This window comes from Haliotis rufescens, unplaced genomic scaffold (genome assembly GCF_023055435.1).
Source record: "Haliotis rufescens isolate VD_foot unplaced genomic scaffold, xgHalRufe1.0.p SCAF_149, whole genome shotgun sequence".
In the NCBI taxonomy this organism is placed as follows: domain Eukaryota; kingdom Metazoa; phylum Mollusca; class Gastropoda; order Lepetellida; family Haliotidae; genus Haliotis; species Haliotis rufescens.
Window position 1 is genome coordinate 156,039 of NW_025963834.1, and position 22,222 is coordinate 178,260.

Below are 22,222 nucleotides of genomic sequence, written 5' to 3' on the forward strand. Positions count from 1 at the left end.
AAGACAAACAATACCATCTTCATTAATATTTGTACAGGTAGATTCTAATTCTAACAAATATATTAACATCAAATAAACCAATGATCAAACATGATATTTATTTTCACTAGATTCATATGACACGACATCAAGTGTATTACGATATCATTCGCAACTGTTCCACACATAAAATCCTTTGATTCTGTTTGCATTTCAAGATGATCGAAGATGAGCTGTAGTTTGCATATCATGAAGTTTCCTATGTTCTCGTTCATTTTTCTAAAAATAGTATCATGGCATAAAAACACGATATGCTTTTATAAAGTTCCTCAAACATGCTTACTATGTGCATGTGTTAACATATTAGGTCCTTGAGATGTGTTGTTAATCAGCCCTTTATCTGTACCGTGAATGAAAATAGACAATCAGCAGTTACTTCGTTATCAACATTAGAATTCTCATAGTTTTCTGTATTGTTTTACATATTACAACATCAGGTAAAAGAACAGGGAATATTACCAGAGATTCCAAAAATACCTTCCGTGTAACCACTTTGATCACATGTTTATAGACGTAAGTGTACTTGGCCCTTAACTTAGTTATATCGTGTTGCAGTTTTAAGGTATAAGTGTATATTTATTTCAGCTGCCTCAGAGTTCGTTCAGCCTGCTATGAGGTCTTGTTTGCATCTCTGATACGTTCTTCGGAAACAATGCTTTGCTTGCTTGTTTTTGCTGTTCTCTAGCAAGTGTCATCTTCACGGCGCACTTCATGTCGTTATAACTTCAGATTTTGGTTTTGTCCAGTAGGGTTTAAGATGGGGTTTAAACTTCGTTCGGGCTTCTGTAATGTTCTCATTAGGGGATGCAAATTTGGATACATTTCATATGCCTTTACGAAAGTAACTTTCTCTTTCAGTACAATTTATCATGAGATAAATAGCACACATTGTCTTCCAATTGAGCTTATATCCACCATATGATTTTAAGGACAATCATGTGTTATACATAGAAGATTAGAGAGATGGTCTAAGACAGTATACAGTATATCGGTATCAATGGTTTAACACAAACACTACCATCACCTGCATCCTTCATTTCTGACATCGGGCACTTATGGGAGCAGATAATGCTTACATCTAGTAATGTGTCGCGGACTGATCTCTGTATTTCAGATCAAGACTACAAATGTTGTATGTTTTCAGATCGCACACTTTTGAGCTTGTTCAGTTGTGCGACTTTCTATTCATCTTGGGGTTACGCTTTTGGGACTTGCCAGGATGTGAATCCTTCTGGCCAGACAATCGTTTGACATTTTTGGACGGTGGTAGTTGTTCTATGATTTGTCTGCATCCTATTTTATGAGCGAGAGTCACCAGTGTATCACCTGCGTTGTTAACGAGCGACAAGTCTGCATCCTTTTCTCTAAGATATTCGAACACAGCAACTTTGGCATACAATATTGACGTCATGACAGGTGTCAAACCAACCTTGTCTTTAGCATTGATGTCAAAAGAGTCAATGATGTATTTCACCATATGAAGCTGACCGTGCTGAGTAGACAGATGTAGAAGAGTGTGTCCATCCTTGTCCACCAGAGTTTGGTCGGCTCCACGGGACACCAAGAACCGGAACACAGCAATATGTCCTCCACACACTGCCCTCATTAGTGGGGTCTGATCATCCCTGCCTCTGACGTTGATGTCAAAGTAGCCACTCACTTGTTTCACAATGGCTTCCTTTCCACTGTGACTGACCATATAAATAGCATTATGATTTTCAGGGGAAGTTGATGATTGTATGACATCCTTCGGTGCATTACCATCACAAGGATCTTTATTTCCACTGGACACTGATCTCGCTGCATGCATTTCTGGTATCGAGTCGTTCTTTCCCCGAAGACTGACGTCAGAGGGTGTCACAAGATATTCGACAATATCTGTGCTCCCACTTTGACATGCTAAATGTAGAACATTGTCATTGAAGGCATCAGTTAAAGTGAGGTCAGCCCCCTGCTTCACAAGCAAATCGAACACGACCTTCCTTCCCGCCCATGCAGCAAACATGACTGGTGTCCAGCCGTGTTTTCCAGAAGTGTCGATGCCAAACTTTGACATTAGATAGTTCACAATGGAATAGTTCCCACCCTGACAGGCATGGTGTAATACAGTATTATTATCATCATCAGTCAGTTTGATATTGGCCTTCTTTGACAAAAGTAGTTTGAACAGGGCTGGTTTTCCAACCAAAACTGTGATCATTATTGCTGTTCTCCCGTGACTTCCCTGACAGTTGATATCACTCTTTGGCAAAAGATAAGTCACAATGGAAATATTCCCACCAAAGCATGCTAAATGCAATAGAGAATTGTTGTTGTCATCCCTCAGTCTTATATCAGCCCCCTCTGACACAAGCAGGTTGAAAACACTCTCGACTCCACTGGCAGCTGCACACATCACTGGCGTCCTCCCGTTGTTTCCCCGACTGTTTATTTTAAACTTTGGCAGTAATTGTTGCACAATGGAGACATGTCCTCCATGACATGCAAGATGGAGGAGATTGTTGTTGTTTTCATCTTTCAGCTTGAGGTCCACCTTCACTGTGTAAAGGAAAAGCTGAAATACATCCATATTTCCATGTACAGCTGCCTTCATCAATGGTGTCCATCCGTGTTTTCCCCGACGATTGATGTCAACGTTTGGCACAATTGGCACGACAAGGGACGCGTCATCAACGTGGCAGCTCAAGTGAAGGAGGCTGTTGTTGTCATCGTCAGTCATTGTGATGTCAGCTTTCATTGACACAAGAAGGTCGAAGGTTTCTTTCCTCTCTGAAAAAAGTGCACACATAAGCGGTGTCTGCCCATTATTGCCACGTGCATTTATATCTGTGTGGGGTAGCAGACTTTCTACAGTGGACTTGTTTCCAAACCGACATGCAAGGTGAAGCACGGTGTTTGTGTTGATATCTGATAATTTAAAATCGCTTTTTAATTCTTTTTTTAATCCAATTGAATTCTTTTCATAGGTAAGATAGTCTATGATATCCTCCTTCCCAAATGCCACTGCACACATAACTGGTGTCCAGTCATTTTCTCCCCGACCATTGATGTATCGCTTGAGATACAAATCAGGAGAAAGGTGTTCCTTGAGTACATTTTTTACATGTTTTACCGTGGACATGTATCCATGTTTACAAGCCAAATGCAGTAAATTGTTGTTGTTGATATCACAAAAAGCCATACCCGCTTTGTTTTTCACAAGGATGTCAAAACATTCCATCTGTCCAGAGACAACTGCATACATCAACGGTGTCCAGCCGTTCAAACCACGCCTATTGATGTCACAGTGAGGAAGAAGTCGCTCTAGGATATTCTTGTTCCCAGTGAAACAGGCGTAATAGAGAAGGTTGTGTCTGGTAACATCAGACAAAGAAGGTGGATCTGTGATCATATGATTTACTTTGTCTGATATGTCTTTTCGTTTCCATATGGGGTGCCAGATGTACATACTGAAAGCACCACTGACAATAGCATCTGCCATTCTGTCAGCAATTATTTCACTGAAGGCCTCTGAGAAAGGTATCCTGAGCTGGTTTTCATTGACAGGAATACGGTCGTCTTGCTGATCATGTACGTGCTCCAGGAGGAAATTTATACTGCAATGTTTTAGAATAAAGTGTGGTTCAATATTGAATAAGACCAAAGCACAGACATCATAAATTATCGAATGGGAAAATGATGTTATGTTTCCTTTTGTTAACAATGTACCACAGAAGCCCCTCACAGCCTCAGCTACACCCTGGCTGGTTGATGTCTTCACAAGAGTTGCAACTGCCTTGAGGTGAGCCTCTAGGTTTGGGCGGGCACCTTCATTTTCAAGTTGACTGATACAGGCACCTTCCGTTGCCAGTTGACTGTCTGGACTGCCACCTTTAGTCTTCAGTTGACTGACAGGACGGACACCTTCAGTCTCACGTTGAATGTTTGGGCGGACAGCTTCAGTCTCAAGTTGGTTGTCAGGACTGTCGGCTTTAGTATCAAATTGAGTGACAGGACGGACACCTTCAGTCTCACGTTGAATGATTGGGCGGACAGCTTCAGTCTCAAGTTGATTGTCAGGACTGTCAGCTTTAGTCTCAAGTTGAGTGACAGGACGGACAGCTTCAGTCCCATGTTGAATGTCAGGACGGACAGCTTCAGTCTCAAGTTGACTGATTGGGCAGACACCTTCCGTATCGAGTTGACTGTTTGGACTACCACCCTTAGTCTTCAGTTGACTGTTTGGACTACCACCCTTAGTCTTCAGTTGACTGTTTGGACTGCCACCCTTAGTCTTCAGTTTACTGTCAGGATGGTCAGCTTTAGTCTCCAGTTGACTGTCAGGGCGGTCATCTTTAGTCGTGAGTTGACCGTCTGGGATGGAACATTCAGTCTCCAGTTGACTGGTGTCTATCTGACCTTCACACAGTAAGATCAGGATGAGAGCAGCTGACTTGTCATCCAATGAGCTAATAATCGTGCGAAGTTGATTTGTGATGTAAAACAAAGGTTTCTCGAAAAAACTATCATGGTGCATTTGAAAGCCACAACAACTGGAGAAAAGTTTGCATTCCAGAGGAAAACCGACAGTCGTTTCCGTATATGCAAAAACATTCTTCACATCCACTTTATACCCATAGCGATGTTTGTACTTCTGCCACAATTCTTTCTTCTCTTCCTGTGTACAACTCAGTTTGACATCTGATGAACTTTTGAAAATATGTTGACCTCCTAGCTTCGACATTGCACGCTGAAGATTGTTGGTGTCTACAGTGAATATAACACAGATGTTTGGTTGTTCCAGCTTTCCCTGTTCCTCTCCTGGTTCTTGCTGCAGACGCTGGTATCTTCTTTCTGATCCGGACTCACACTGTTCCAGGTGCATGTGGAGGTCGTACAAAACGTGTTTGAGACGGGACATGTCCAAATATGATCTGACTGTCTTCAATACGTCATCAAATATGACACACACGTCTTTGCCTTTATCTAGATACTCAGACAGCTTTACTTTATAAGCATGCTCAACCAGTACCAGCTCATACCCCTGCTTCCTGTATTCAGCTCCCAGCATCAGGGCCATGGCTGTTTTACCTGCTCCTGGAGCACCGCTTAGTGTCACATGGCCAAACGTCTCCAACTTTTCTTTAGCCTTCTTAAAGCTCTCAGTTTTAACAAACACCCCTTGGATATCTTTTATCTTCTGTTCTATTGAACCTGTAAAAGTTGATAAACATGTAAAACAATTGTCCACATTGATATTGAGTATCGCCAGTTCAACTCTTTTGATTCTTATATGAACATATACCCATATAAAATACAGTAAAATGTAATTAAAGTCATTAATTCATCGGACGCCTCGGGTTACCTTTGTGGTACGTACACCTGCATATGCATCATGAAGGACGTGCCAGATGATTACTAATGACGGTATTCTGTTCTTACCAGGTGGAAAGTCATCATCTTCAAAGAGAACAAAACTGCTGATGGAACTTGCATCTCCCCGTGTTGCTGGTCCCCCTGTTGCTGGTCAGAATATAAAAGTAAATAATTTACACGAATGTGCTTCCACAACTGAAACACAATGTAGTATTTGATTACCAGTTCAAACTTCATTGTACGATGATGTGGTGTAGTCTAATTTAGAAAAGATGTAAGGCAATGTGAATTTATAAGCGAATATAATATGAATTGATCTACATATCGTAAGTTACCAGTTATTGTTCAGTGTATTCGACGTATGGTCATATATTACAAAACATATGTTCTGCACATATTCCCCTTAAAGGGTAATGTATTAAATATATAAATATTAAATATTGATAAAAAAGACATTTGACTAACATTACAAAATCACCATTTTCACTGTGACATAATGAGCAGTCTACACAGTAGAGGACACATGTGGAGAACTGACATTCACTTCATATAAATTCATTGAACAACATTTATTTATCAACACATATATAATATGTAATTCATTTGCTCATCGTATCTCATTTGTTGGTTGTTTCTTGTTTCTTTGTTGGTTTCACACTAAATTATGTTCCATCCAGATAACTTGGTTAACATATTGTTTCATTCATCAACACATACACAACCATAAGTTACTCACGTGCTTTGTGAGGAGATGTTCTGTAAGTTATTATATGGTTAGATGAAGCCTGTTTATCATCCAAAACTGGCTCCCACAGGAGCTAACGCTTGGGTGAGATCAAGCGATATCTACACTGTAGATATCGCTGCACTGAAAATGCATCACAATGCTTTGCAGACCATTGTGACGTCATTGGTTGCCATGACATCACAATCATGTGACATCACTAATGGCTCTGCTACTGAAGCTGTAAACAGTACTTTTTACACTTACTACACTGCTAATTACTGGCTACAAACTGAAAAAGTTGGAAGAATGATGTTGGATGATAAATAAAATCTCACCCTTGTGCCTCGGAGTTTTCCTACTTGTATCAACTTGTGTTGATATATTTGATATCAAAAGACACTCGGGTGAGATTATATATTTAACCCGCTCTTATATACCAAACACAACTAATTTGCTAACATTATGGTATGATACCAACAGAGCTCTAGATAACTTTTTGAGCAATTGAGTTTTTACTCTAGGGTTTCTATATTAATTGGGTTATTATATTTTTCATTGGGTAAACATTATTTCTTTTTCAGTTATCTATTCATCACTCTATTGGGTATTCCCCAAAAGAGTGGAAATTTTAAGATTTGAAAAAAATGAAGTAATGTTTTAGATGTACATACCATGATAACTGTTCTAATTATGAAGTTAGCTCGTAACCGTGTTTCGGAAATTGATTCCTTAGTATGCAGGCTGAAAAAGGTTCATTGGGTATTTACGTGGGCTGTTTTTATACATTTGAGTTTTCAATTTAATGCATGCGTTTCTGTAAGCAAGTGCATTTAAAGTCATTGTTTTTGACTATTTTATTATTCATATATTTTGTTTTATTATTATCACTTTTCATGTATTATTATTTTATAATTATCTATTTGTTTATATTTTATTATTTTCTTTACGTATTTTACGTAAATACGCTGCTCATCTGTTGCACTGTATGAATTTTTGTTGTTCAATGTCTTGGACTCATAGTCACATATTACAAAATATGTTCTTATCATATTCCCGCCAATGGCTAATATGATTGCCACACCAGTGAACACATTGATTATTAATACACTTTGCTAACATTGTAAAATCACCATAAAATCACCATATCCACCATGATATGATGTGAAGTGACAACATTCATTCATCAACACATACACCATTATATGTATCCCATACTTACTGGCTCCACCTTCCTCTGCCATGAAAGGTTCTGAAACATAACAGTTATGATGGTTAGATGAAGCATGTTCAACCCACTCTGGATGGATTTTCCAATCTGCATTTCGATATCCATGTAAGAACGATAACATGTTATGTCAACATCACAGGTATTCACAGAACAACCAAAGGAAAACCAGTAATAGAATCAATGTAAACATGCTTAACCCTTTTTTAACCTTGTTCAATCGAAATATGTACAAACTGACACCGATGCTTGTTGTTATAGCTGTATATATATCAGTATAAAATACACAGGACAAGAGCTTTACAAATGAGAAGTTGCATTGCAACACTGAAAACTACAAAACAACCCCGTGTGTCGTGCCGAACTATGAAACAGTTTCTGTTTCTGAAGATTATAACTGTGTTGTTTCTAAGAAATGATGCCCATGCTAGCAGATTTACGTAATTGGGAAATGCTCAACATTCGTTTTCCCTGTCTAAAGTGAGGATTAATCAATTTAACAATCATAATTATATAATTTTAGTTTCTTGTATCACAATTACTTTGGATTCTTGTGGAATAAAATCGCGTTTACACAAACTCAATAACACTATATTGTCACTTCAAATATAATTAAATAGTAACGAAGTATATACTCACCATCTTCACCGGCTCTGAACATGAAATAAACAAAATCGAGATGATGACAAATGGATGAATCAGCATGTCCGAATTGAAAGTTTTAGAAATCAGGGGATCATCATTTCATGAATGTACTTCGTTGTGTTTAGACATATAATATACTGTACATAGACGTAAGTGATGGTGATGAACAAGACGTTCTGCCTCAGGTTATATTTCTGTATTACCTGGCAGTTGTACCATCTGTACCAGTTGTTCTCCAGCATGGAAGTATCCCTGTCACTGCATCGATAATCCCTGTGGTTTCTCCCCTTTTCCGTTTCCGTCTATAAAGAAATATGAAAATACGCACACAACCATGGTTGGTTATTGAGAAATGTGTGAACTGTAAAATATAAACGTTGTCATCTCCGTAGAAATATTAACAACTTTCAATGCAAACAAAATGGTATTGAGTGAGGCGAGGTGAAATGGGGTTAAAGGTCACGTTCAAGGTTATTGCACTTTTATAGCGACGTGCATGCACGTGTGTATGTGTGTGGCTGTGTGTCCTAATACGGACTGATAGTGCTAGACCACTAAGACACCATGCCGCATTTTAACATGTATATTCAGACACACTCCGAGCCGACAAGTGTTTGTTTTATCCCCTTAATGCCAATCGACAGGCAGGGTAACAACAAGTACCATACCGTCTGTTGGTGTGACGCGGCCGGGGATCAAAGCCGGTTCCTCCCGCTATCCGGGAGGACGCTCCACCACCAGCCCACGGAGGCGATGTTATATAGATTCAGACATCACCAGTCAGTTCACAATACTGTTTTAATTTTTAATACATACATATAGCAATAATCTGGACCCAATCTCCTTGGGTTAGGTACACACTTACAGTATGATCACCACCACAGCAAGGACAACAACCAGGATGAGGAACACAGGGACAAGTATCGCAGCCAGGCCCGGTGTTTTCTCTGTGTTGGATTCACTCGGTGTTGTCGGCGATGTGTCTGTGACAAAATACCGGCAAGGAATATAAAGCAATTATGATTTGCACATTATCTTAACATATATGAGTCTTAGGTTGTATTTGTACTTACATGTGCTGGATTCCCTTGGAGGTAACGCCGTCGTCCCTGTACAGACATAAATACAGGCAACGTCGTTAGTCATGTACAGAGATCTTCCAAACACTACTACAGTAAAGATGACTAGTCCAGCTTTATACACTCATGTTCGAGCTTGATTGTTTTAGAAAATCAATACATGAATATACTTGTATCTGATATCACATCATATTTATATCCAACTGCAGACAGATCAAAAACAATAAAACATTGCATAACATTTATGAGTGCACCGCCATGTTATATTTGCCTGATTGAAATGGAAACGACAAGACCCTTTCCATATTCAGTAGAAAGCTCTGCTACAAGCAGAGTCGGTTGTACAATTCTGACTTTATCATGTGTTTATGAATCACTATCAAATAATGGTGAAGCCAGGTGGCCGCAAAAAGGTGAGCGTGTCCTGCCCCACCAGTGGCAAATGTACTAGAAAACCCTTACACGAGAAAGGTTAAAACCCACACTCCATTTGTTTATCTTTTGTTTATTCTTGAGATATAATCCAAACTTTAGCCACAATCAGCAATATGCCAGGTACATGACTGTGTTCTGTAAATAATCGAGTCTGGACCAGACACGCCAGTGTTTGACGTTGATCCACACACTTGGGTTACGATGACATGCATCGAAGTTTGCAAGCGGTTTGTTGTCTTAAAAAACACAGGTTGCTGAAGATCTTTTTTTTTTCCAAATCCTCATAGGTTTAACAGCTAACCAATCAGTACGTTTGCATATATACTCAAATAAAAGGTTAAGAAACATCCTTAAAACCGAAATATAACTACCATACCTTCAGAAAGACCAAACAATGAATAACAAAGTGTTTTATTGATTCAGAGCAAGTTGAATCACGCCGAGTTACCACCCTTGGCAGCATAAAACAGAAGTCAGTCTCCATTTGGTGAACCATCCACAGTCAGTCAGAATCCCATCATAAACAGACTATTAATGTAAAACCTCGATTCCGATGTCATGAATGTTTACAGCAATGTCAGTATCGAATGTGGCCACCACAAGCTCTGATCACGGCCTGACACCGCCAAGTGAAGATTTAAAAGAGGTTCCTGAAAGCAGCTTGAGGGATTCGTTGCCATTCATCTGAAGGGCCCAAACTATGGATATCGCCATTTGACTAACACTGTTTTTTGTGTCAGAAAATATCAGTGGTCCCTAACTGATCTTGTTGAGCATTAAATTGCCTGATTTGGTAGCAAAACAATATAAAACCGTTTTATATATACCATACAGCAGATCAGCATCAACTATTACTAATTTGAATCAACTAGCTCTACCTGCTTCTGTAATAGAGAGATATGCCGACCTGGCATTTTGCTTCTATCAGTTATGTATACGTCAGAGAAGTCTAACAGCGTTTTTACACCACACCCGTTAAAGGCAGAAAGTCCACACAAAAGCTGAACACCATGAATCTCATGCTGGGCATGCCTCTCACATACTGCACGTGCATCATGTGACGTTTCATAAGCTTGTTGAAAGGCCAAACTATGTATATCTGTTTGGGCTTTCATAACATAACAAAATCTGTTTTTTTGTGACATAAAATGTTAGTGGTCCTTAACTGTTTTTGTTGAGTAAAAAATTGCCTGATTTGGTAGCAAGACTGTTTACTGCACATCAGCACCAACTATCACATATTTGAATAAACTTGTTTTCAAACCTCTAATACTGTTGCAAAAGTCCCCTGTGTAGTCTCCATCACAACCAAAGGTGCAGATGCCATTTTGCCGATTACAGGTGTTTCTCAAGCAGTTCTTACTACAAGCGTGATCACAGAGATCCTCAAACCACCCCGGCACACACCCCTCCGAGCACTTCCCTGTCTCCTTGTGGCAGTGTGTCAGGTGTCTCCTTGGGTCAGGGATACAATTCAAAGGGCAATCTTTGCTGCAGTTTTCGCCATACTTCCCCCATTCACAGTTGTTCTGGCCATGTGTTTCCAATACTGAAAGATTGAAAAATACGCAGGCATTTAAATGAGGATAACGAAAGGAAGGAAACCGGACAGTATTATTTCTTCTCCACTGACCAATGTTTTGGTACAGGGTAATGACAAAGAAAAGTAGAATTTCAAGTCATGTACTCTACGGTGTGAAAAGAATGTATTGAGTTAGGAGATATGTTCAACGTTGTGACAGCCGAAAAAGCCCGTGTTCTCAATACTCACTGACTATCATCAGAATGGGGTAGATCATCTGCATGGCTCTGCTGGACGATGAGTTGGAGCCTCTGTAAAGGAAATATATGGTTTTGTGATACAAACACCAGTATGCATCAAGCTGCTTTTACTTGACCATTTATGCTGTTTTATACGTTTTTGTTTGAAACACATATTGTGCTTAAACGTTTGTGCTTACCAAATGTTTGCTCCATGTCATTTGACACGGATGACAGAAATGGGTTTACCAGGTGGTCATCAAGTCAAATGCAGATATTATGAAAAATAGATACATGTAGTAATGTGTTAAAGGTCATGCATCTCACTTCTTCGGCAATATCATTGGAATACTACTCTCACAGAAAATACATGTTTGTTTTTTTTCCACAGCCCCTTGCCATGTGCATTGATTAGTGAAAATAACATTTGCGACATAAAACTCCCATGTTCAAATATATACCGTATTCGAGACAATAAGCGCCCAGGGCGCTCTCAAAATTAGAAAGAGGGGCTCTTATTAGACTATTATTTTGGTGAAAAACAACAGTTAAAAGATCGTAAACTTCGTGGTTTATGCTGACAGCCTGAAATGTTTATATACGACAGATATACTTTTTTCCAGAATTTAATTTCCCATTATTATGAATGCATATAACATACGTATTATACACGAGTAAAAAAGTCCTGTGTACATTGATCAATTGGAAGGGGTGCTAATTGGGATTGTTCGCTAGCCAATATATTAGAAAATATCGCCGTGGGCGCTTATTACAGCGGGGCGCTTATTACGTCGAATACGGTATCATTCACACACACACACACACACACACACACACACACACACACACACACACACACACACACACACACACACACACACACACACACACACACACACACACACACACACTACATGTTTGTATGCATACGCACATCAACGCATATCCACAGCGTCCTTGCCCCTGATCCCACAAACACACATTTGGTGAGCTGCTTTGGGTGAAAGACTGCCCACGAGAATTGTGTCTACTCCAACGTCCGCACTTGCCTCACAGATAATTAATCTCTACACAAGATAACTCTGGTAGACATCTCTAACTTCAGTGCATACGAGTTCGTTCAGCTGGGCATGCAGAAGCTGTCTGTAAATCTATGTAGACTGGTGTCGTGGTACTTATACCTGACAGTGCCTAGATTTGATAACCTCTGTGTATTTAAATGAGGTCAGTTGAATATTAGAACTGCTAGTTAGTATCAGTGCTGCTAGCTTCTGTAGGTGCGACTGTTTAGATATACTAACGCTGTGTCAGTCCACCTTTTAGTAGCCTTAATATTATTACAGCGCATGTATTTCTTGATACTTTTAATAATTCTCACAAATTATCCTGAACAAAGGACATCCTTACATTTCCAAGTCGCTTGGCACATTATAGCTCATTTATCACAACACCAGTCAAACGCAGCCGTATTCCCTTATCACACGCAATTACGTGAACCTTGGATTACCTAGTCATCGATAACGCATGGTGCATCCATGTTTACACGTGAGTGTGAGTGAGTGTGGTTTTACGCCGCTTTTAGCACTATTCCAGCAATATCACGGCGGGGGACACCAGAAATGGGCTTCACACATTGTACCCATGTCGGGAATCGAACCCGGGTCTTCGGCGTGACGTGCAAACGCTTTTACCACTAGGCTACCAGACCGCCCTTCCATGTCGACACGACCTTTTCTCTCTTGGTTGAGCGTCGATAAGTCGTCCCTCCCCAGCCTGTTTAACCGTCTTCCGAACAATACAACGATCAGTCTTAATACTTTATAACCTGACACAGCAACATATGATTGTGTAAATGCAAATAATCGAGTCTGGACCAGACAATCCGGTGATGGACATCGTGAGCATCGGTCTACGCATTCGGAACACGATGACATACATCAACCAAGTCAGCGAGCCTGATAACCCGGCCCCATCAGTCGCCTCTACGACAAGCAGTTCCCTTTTTTGGGGCTGCTAAAGATTTATCTTATCCCGTAACTCACGCGTCGAATCAAAACGTAAGAGCATATACATGACCTGTACGTGGTTCAGGCTACAGAAGGGAAGGTGTCTCTCAAGGTTCACCTCGGTGAAACTCACGCGCACGGGTATGGTGCTCACAAAACTAGAAAGGTGATTCGAACCCTCGATCATAGGTTTCTGGCGTGCCCAAGGGACGCAACTCTGCACAGCGAATCGCGGCGCCTTAGACGACTGGGCCACCCGTGCCCCCGAATCAAAACGTAATAGTATATACGTTGTGGTGCATATTCAGACGAGTGAGGTGTCTCGCAATGTGCCAGTATGACTGTGAGCAATAGGGCCAGTAACACATAGTTAGTCACAGGGCATGTCGACCTCGATATCGTTCCCCTGCAGGTATAACAACGCTGTAATCCACAACACAACAACAACGAGTTACCGTCCTATCTACCGACTCTCAATTGTAAAAAATATTACAACGTTACAAACATTGTTAATGAATAAAATACAACAATATATAACAATATATATATACAATATAAATATATATCGCACCATAATATTGTGTGTCGTTGTAGACTTTCGCAAATCATGTGTTTTCCGACAAAACATTAACTTGAGTGTCAAATAAAACAAATACGTCCGTCTTTTCGATAATCGTCTATGATAGTGTATTATTGATAACAAACATTTATTCAATTTGTAAAAATATCATGCCGCGTTCAAACTAAAGGATAACGTCACAGATGCTCAAACAGCACACAAAAGCAATATACCCGTGAACACATTGGCTGTGTTAAGCTTGATGCTGCTTTTATCACCCTTCCAGCATAATCAACACGGAAGTGAAGAAATGGGCTTCACACATTGCCCCCATGTCGTAAAAAGAAGAAAGGCCTTTGCGATAAACGCTTCAATCCCAAACTTCTCTTCTCTTCCCTACCCTGCTTTCACCCTGCTTTCTCCCTACTCCACGCTTGCCCAACCCCTAGCTCAACCCCGCACCCCCGCTCCTCCCTACCTCAACTCCGCACCCCCTACTTCAACCCCGCACCCCCTACCTCAACACTGCACCCCCTGCCTCAACCCTGCACCTCCCCACCTCAACCCCGCACCCCTACCTCAACCCCGCACCCCTGCCTCCACCCCGCACCTGCCCATCTCAACCCCGCACCTCCCCATCTCTACCCTTCCAACCCAACCTCAACCCCGAACCCCCAGCCTCAACCCCGCACCTCCCCACCTCAACTCCGCACCCCTGCCTCCACCCCGCACCTCCCCATCTCTACCCTGCAAACCCAACCTCAACCCCGAACCCCCAGCCTCAACCCCGCACCTTCCCACCTCAACTCCGCACCCCCTCCCTCAACCCCGCACCCCCTCCCTCAACCCCGTACCCCCTCCCTCAACCCCGCACCCCTCCCTCAACCCCGAACCCCCAGCCTCAACCCCGCACCTACCAACCTCAACCCCGAAACCCCCTGCCTCGACCCCGCACCTCCCCCACTCAACTCCGCACCCCCCTCCCTCAACTCCGCACCCCCTCCCTCAACCCAGCACCTCCCCACCTCAATCCCGCACCCCTACCTCAACCCAGCACCTCCCACCTCAATCCTGCACCCCTACTTCAACCCCGCACCCCCACCTCTACCCCGCACCCCCACCTCAACCCCGCACCCCCTACTTAAACCTCGCACCCCCACCTCAACCCCGCACCACAAACTCTAACCCGCAGCCCCACTTCAACCCCGCACCCCCACCTCTACCCCGCAGCCCCACTTCTACCCCGCACCCCCGCCTTTACCCTGCACCTCCCCACCTCTACCCCGCACCCCTGCCTCAACCCTGCACCTCCCCACCTCTACCCCGCACCCCTGCCTCAACCCTGCACCTCCCCACCTCTACCCCGCACCCCTGCCTCAACCCTGCACCTCCCCACCTCTAGCCCGCACCACCTACCCCAACTTCCCACCCTCTGCCTCAAACCCTTTGCCCCTGCCTCAATCCCACACCCCCCTCCCTTAACCTTGAACTTCCACATGTGCATACCTAATTAAACGGCGCCTTCCAACTTCAACCCCGCACTTCCAACCTTAATCCCGCACCTGCCTGCCTCACCCTGCACTTCCACATTTCCATACTTCCTCAAAGGGCACTCACCTAACTCAACCCCGCACCCCCCACCGCACATCCTTACCTTCACCCCGTACAGTGCACCTCAACACCCAGATCCTGTCCACGCTGTCGTGTGTTTGTCCCACTCTTATTTAACTGCAGCCTTCTCAAGGGGATTCCCCACACATTCGTGTTTTGAGTAACCGAGTTACCCTTCCACAGAATATCAACACATATATCTTAGTCTTTCCAGGTCAGGCGCTTTTCCCGAGAATACAGCGTGAGCGTAACCTACTGTGTGTAGGGGCCCCGGCTAGCTTCAATCAGGGAACAATATCAGTTACTGTCACATATATCAGTATGGATATTCCACGCTAATGATAGATGTAATGGATATTGATAAACACATCTGTAGGATTCAAAATTGTCGCTCTTTTTTAACACAATCGTCAATGTCTGACTACCTTTCACCCCTCTGGGCGATTCTACTCGTTCCTGAGGAATGACTTGGTCTGGCCAACGATACAACCGTGTACGACAGTCTACTTATAATGTCACGTCAGGTGACATGACTGAGTGCGTTCTTTGAAACACCTTGCCCCAGATAGCAATATAGCATAGTCGGTACATGTATACATCTGTGGTTTGTGGGGGTTCGGGTGTCAGTCAGTCATCTAAGGGGCCGCGATTCCCTGTGCAGAGTTGCGTCCCTTGGGCATGCCAGAAACCTTGGATTGTGGGCTGGAATTCCGGTTCGCCCCAATCATGTTTTAGGTTTGTCAAAACCATACCCGTGCTCGTGGGTTTCACCGAAGTCTGAGACCTGCATCACTTCGGGTTTTCCTCCCACATTAAGCTGACACTGGAATACTCACACTCGTAGTGGTCGTTCATTCCTGATCATGGAACTTTGCAGGTCCATATTTTTCGTGGTTATTTTTTTTTGCTCAATTACAGTACTATCTCAACAATGTAACTAAACATTTAAGCAAACAAATGTAAGACGTTGATATATTTATCTGTATGTAAAGCTGTTTATCATCCACCCTTATCAAATCTATGTGGCTGTCCAATAAACTGACTGTCGATACACTCAGATCTTGTATTGTTGTGTGGGTTGTCGTGTACAGTGGAACCTCTATTAAGCGAGCTGATGCCCATCACTAGCTGTTAATAAATTAACATATCAAACATTTGTATCATTCCCTGTGTGTCCATAAGTCAATAGTTCCATCTTACACAAGACATTTAATTATCTACCACAACTCAGGCTTGACGCGAATGACACCTTGTTGCTGGACAGATATGCTCACAAACCATAGTGTGTTTATTTACTTGCTTGGTGTACCGATGTCGGAGGTCAACGTGACATGAAGGCCGACCATACCGATAACAGTCCAGTTGAGTGTCGGGTTTCCGTCTGCATTTCACCTTTACCATGCGCCGACAAAATACAATAATATACACGGCTCGGTCTATATGAATGTTTCAGTAAATGTAACATCAGCTGATTTATGTCGAAATGGCCGGCAACTTAAATCGTTTAGAGATTTACGTACCTCAACGATGTTGATACCATCACCTACGCTGCAGCCATGGTGTCCCGCCCATTCATTCACCACTCACCTCTGTGCAGTGGGGTCATGGGACATGTTGCTGTGTGCCCCACATTATGTCAACTCTGGCATGCACGTCACAGTCGCCTCCCTGTCGGTCCAAGAATAACTGCCTTAGCTTTAGGTTTCGTTGAAAACTTGTTCGCAGCTATGCCCGTGGTTCGAATTATCCGTTCGGATGTACTTTTAGTCTGAATATATTCAGACGTGTCGGGACTGTGATTTCCCTTTTTTCTTAACAGTGAGGTGAGGTGAGGTGAGGTGAAATGGGGTTTAACGTCGCGTCCAAGATTATTGCACTTATATAGCGACGTGCATGTACGTGTGTGTGTTTGTGTGGCGGTTTGTACTAGTCCGGACTGATGCCGATTCATAGTGCTAGCTCACTGAGATACCATGCGGCGTAAAACCATACTCAGTCAGTCAGTCAGTGTTGATAATATATTTCAGGTAAATATGTTGTAAGGACCAATATCCCCGATGTGTGCCTTTGTTTACTTCTGGTTGTTGTTTTTGCTATATGCTAAAGCATACATATCACGGTTGTCTGGTTTTAGAAACCAGCTAATGCTAGTTGTTGGATTCGGTGCACGTCGCTTACTGTATAACAAAACTAAACTCATGCGTGGGAGATATGGAGGAAGATCAACTGTCACGAATGACTCTGTGCATATGCAATGTAATGAATAAGGTTGGTGGGTTTAACGCAGCTTTGAAGGGCATTCCAGTTAGACCACTGCCATAAAGCCAACGTTTGGTGCTGGGAAACCTAGACACATCCACGTTGCACATCGGGATTTGGTATCCACAATAATAGGTTCCTGGTGTTCCCAAGGGAGGCAACCCCACAGCGAATTGTGGGGCCTTTGACGACAGGGCCACCCGTGACACAGTATAATAAGGGGTATGACGACTTTATGTAAATGTACTTAGACGACTGGGCCACCCGTGCCCCTTGTACTCAAGCATCAACTAAGTAGTAGTAAGAAGTCGGGTATGTGAGTTGTGTATTTGTTTTTTGTCAAGAGGACATATGTTTGTCTGTAAGACAGCAACATCTGTTCCTAGTGATCACATAATGTCATATAATATATGTCGAAATATAATTTCCAGGTCCAAATGCACGTCCGCGACTGAACTGCGTCACCCGAATGAGCAATACACACTGAACGTGGACGTGGAATGCAGTACACAATTACAGCGACGACGAAGGGCAGCGTGACCTGAACTTCGATCTGTGACAGGTATAAATTCCTTATGTGAATTATTTATAGTAAGGTTGGTTGTCAGGTTTCTGTCTGTGGTTTATGTCATAGGCTTTATACCACGGAGTCATAGACAAATAAAACCAAGATACAAGTCAAAGGCTAATGTGCACCAAACCGAATGTACAACACACCTTTAAGACGGAAGTGAAATGCAGTACACAAACATGTCTTTTGTTGGACATGACGATCGATAATACTGATACCCAAGAACCACATGTGAAATATGGATATTACGTTGAGTGTCGGGTGTCTGTGAATAACATAACATTATTGTAAACAAATAACATAACCTATGAGGCTATATTTGTCCTTCCAACGTCTTGGAATGTAAATATTAATCAGTGCATTCCGGTGTTTGTGCTTCCCATATCTGTTTCAGAAGGTGAATTGAGATGAAATATTGCTTTTGTGGTACATTATAGTAAATGCAGATTTTACTTACCACTGTGATGCTGAAATATATCCTTTAATCTTTCACCGTAATGTCCCAGGGCTTTCCTCCATACTACTGTGTCCTGGTGTCGCGAGATATGTCCCAGCATGCTCTAGTTCGGCTCCTAACCAGATCACGTGGAACAGAGAATATGTAATGATTTCGTTACAAAATCATGTTCACGCTTCGATTATTTTTATTTATTAAGATGAACAACATTGAGACGCGACTACTTGTCAACTGTAGTGCGTTTTTGAGGAGACATATATTTCATGCAGCCTGCACGATTAAGCCTAGCTGTTCACTGTTAGTCGTTGTCCTTCAGGTGACATGTATATGTTATTATTCCTCCATAGGGGGCCACGGGTGGCCAAGTCGTCTAAGGCGCCGCAGTTTGATGTGCAGAGTTGCGTCTCTTGGGCACGCAAGAAACCTATGATTGTGGGTTCGAATCCCGATTATGTTTCTAGGTTTGTCTGCACCATACCCGTGCTCGTGGGTTTAATTGGGCTTTCCTCCCACATTAAGCTGACACGCCGTGATATACCTGGAACACTGTTAAAAAAGGCGTTAAACCCAACTCAGGTGACATATACAGTAAACTACGGTAAAATCGAACACAGTTATAACGAACTGACGGATATAACGAACTATTGTTTGGTCCTGTCTATTTGCTGTAAATATTCCGTTCATTTGCTTATAACGAACTACGGTTATAACGAATTAAAATTAGTGGTCCCTTTGACATCATTATAACCGTAATTTACTTCATATGCTTTTATTCCTCCAAAGGAGAGAACAAAACATGTTGTAAGTTAACAGGGAAGAGGATAGATTTTACATGGGTTGTCAATTTGGAAGTTGAACATATCACGAAGTCTGGTTATCACAGATATTTGGACCAGAATGAACTGGTGCATGAAACACACTCCATCATATCAACTGTCAAGAAAGACATCGTGGACATTCACGTAGAACACTTTCAACTGTGTCTGAATGCATTTGACGCATCTCTATTAATTGCGGACGTCCTCTCCTGTTTCAGCGTATTCATACCCTGATTACGCGGCTACCCACTAACCCTCTTCTCCCTACCCTCACAAACTGTATTAACCTCCACATGTTGTACCCGCAAAACACCAGCTCAATCCGTCGTCCCCGCTGGTACCCCACTCTTGTCATCCCACGATCCACCACGTTTCAAACTTCTTACATGTACACAAAACACACAGCCATGTCTGTATAGCAGTTTTAAAGATCAATCAATTAATCAATCCCAACCAGGTCAGTCAGGCTTGTCAAGCCTCACTCATCGGGAGTGAGTCTACGCTCGTACTATGTGTAGGGGAAGCAGTATGTGTCAATTAGGGAATAATGTGTCTATTTATCAGAACTAGTTGACCAATAGCGTGAACAAGTTAATATATATAAACATGACTATATAAACATGAATGATTTGTTTGTGTTTTTCTGTTTTCTTTTATTAGGGGAAAATGTCAACTACCTGGCGCCCCTTTAGGGCATTGTACATACTTCCGAGAAATGACATGACACGCCCGGCTTGATCACAAGTAACATGTCAGAGAGCGACCTTGCAGCACACAGTGATTGGAGCCTGACAGATATGCAGAGTCAGGTCACATTTCCCTGCACCAGAGTTGCGTTAATGTCACTTCACATGCCCCAGATAACAAGTGCATTTAGATGTTCGTTGATAGCTGAGAGCGAATGTCGAGGTATGAAAGGGTGGCTGTGACAGTTCTGTTTGTGTGTTATTTACCGCCACAATAAACAACATTCCATGTGTATGACGGCGGCCTGTAAATAATCGAGTCTTGACCAGACATCTCAGAGACTGAAATCATGATCATCTACGGAATATTAAAATCAACAAAGTCAGCGAACCTAACTACCCGATTCCGTTAATCGCCTTTTGCGAAAAGGTTGCTATATTCCTACCCGGAATCACCAGGGATGCTGTGACTGTAGTTCAGTGAATAGGTTATGATGTTTCATGAATCAATATTAGGCAGAGTTTGCGATCGAACCTTGAGTTTTCCTGGACGTGTTCGTTGGGCGTATATTGTTGATCTTGTACAGAAAGGCTTCCATACAGCCTTATCGTGCGATAGAGGTTCGTTGTCCTAGACTATACCCTTACACTGTACATACCATTCGTGACCCGTGAAGATCCAGGGTAGAATAGGTCAATGCTTCTTTAGATGTCAATAAACAAATAACTCATCATACACATACATATTACAGGGGACGCATAGTGATGGTTAACAAATAACGACCTTACATAAGTCGTCGCAATTAGCTGTACCTGGGAAGAAACGGTTGACTGCTGTAGCTCCAGATTCCTCAGTCGACAAATACACATCGTGTAATATTCTGTGGTGCAAAGTTACAAGAATGATTCAAGTCACCATGTCAGTGTGCCCCTACAAGTACAGGGTGGCTGGGTTTTCCGCTCTGATAGGGAAGGACAATGTTTTATTCATGGCACCCTTGATACAACTAGCACGTAAACATGTGTATCACAAGGGTATGCTGAAGGGCTGTTCATACAGCACGTAAAGTGGGCGTTATTTACAACCAGTTTTGCAATTATTTCCGTATCGCTTTTATTCAATTCGACCTCTGCCTCAGTAACAATGAGTGTGCCGAACACGCCACTTACAATATACGACCCTCAAAACAACCAATAATTCCGTTTTCAAACATGTGAGTGGATATTTAAAGGTGTTCTGATGTACACGAGGCATGACAAGAAACTGGGCATCTATTTTATCTTATCACCGTAACTATAGGGCCGGGGGGCGGTTGATAAACCAAATGGTTAAAGCGTTCGCTCGTCACGCCGAAGATCCAGGTCCACGGATCCACGCCGACAATAACGCAAGTACCACGTGTTGCAGGCGATCTCCGTATGCAGCTTCGTTGTCAACATTCCGCTTGTCTGGACAGCTCAAGGTGACCTGCTGTTTCACTGCATGTATCTATTGTACACAAGGCAGAAGGTCAAGCAGAGTTTATCTGTTAAGTCTCGCCACGTTGCGATACGAGCTTTCCATTGTCCTATTGTGTTACACCCGCCGTGCTCGGTGACGCCAACCTTCAGCAACAATGTAACTCGGACAGGAACAGTTCTAGTGACATCACTCGTTATTAACAGAAGCATTCTTGTGACTAAATATATATGTTTCTGACTGGGCGGGTTAGGATTAACGAATTAATGCAATGCAACTCTGGCAGGCATAATTCCAGTGACATCATGTCCCCAGTAACAGGTAAGGAGCAGAAGCATTTCTGTGACTAAATGTTTCTGACTGAGCGGGTTAGTATTTACGTGTCCACTGTTTTACCAGGTGAAATATTAAGGGGTTATGAAAACTAGACGCTTGGGTCCGATACACTCTAACCCAGGCCATTTAAATGTATGGTGTTGTTGAGTTGATGATTAATGACTCTATTGTGCGTTTGTACCGGATAAACTGTG

At 42.4% G+C, this 22,222-nt stretch overlaps 1 protein-coding gene across 6 annotated transcripts; it reads right to left on the reverse strand.

The window, feature by feature from the left end:
• Positions 1 to 81: 81 nt before the first annotated feature.
• Positions 82 to 18,855, reverse strand: LOC124117625. Of its 6 annotated transcripts, none has more exons than XM_048395824.1 (12): positions 18,730 to 18,855; positions 16,963 to 17,110; positions 11,277 to 11,338; positions 10,770 to 11,054; positions 9,065 to 9,100; positions 8,857 to 8,974; positions 8,195 to 8,293; positions 7,986 to 7,999; positions 7,341 to 7,370; positions 5,461 to 5,541; positions 4,270 to 5,232; positions 82 to 4,236 (listed from the first exon to the last, which is right to left on the reverse strand). In XM_048395824.1, exons 2-12 carry the CDS (start codon positions 16,980 to 16,982, stop codon positions 1,205 to 1,207), a joined length of 4,740 nt encoding a protein of 1,579 aa, XP_048251781.1. In that variant the 5' UTR covers positions 16,983 to 17,110; positions 18,730 to 18,855; the 3' UTR covers positions 82 to 1,204. The 6 variants fall into 6 exon arrangements, with proteins under 6 accessions (XP_048251781.1, XP_048251780.1, XP_048251779.1 ...); XM_048395823.1 differs by having other exon boundaries at positions 82 to 4,219; positions 4,253 to 5,232; XM_048395822.1 differs by having other exon boundaries at positions 82 to 5,232; positions 5,461 to 5,526.
• Positions 18,856 to 22,222: the final 3,367 nt, after the last annotated feature.

Bases quoted from the DNA above. Each gene is read 5' to 3' on its own strand.
- LOC124117625 (XM_048395821.1), bottom strand. From the start codon at position 16,982: ATGGTATCAACATCGTTGAG. The intron at 11,055-11,276 runs GTGAGTATTGAG...TCAATCTTTCAG, and splicing joins CCCCATTCTGATGATAGTCA to TATTGGAAACACATGGCCAG. The intron at 5,542-7,340 runs GTAAGTATGGGA...TATTCTGACCAG, and splicing joins GGCAGAGGAAGGTGGAGCCA to CAACAGGGGGACCAGCAACA.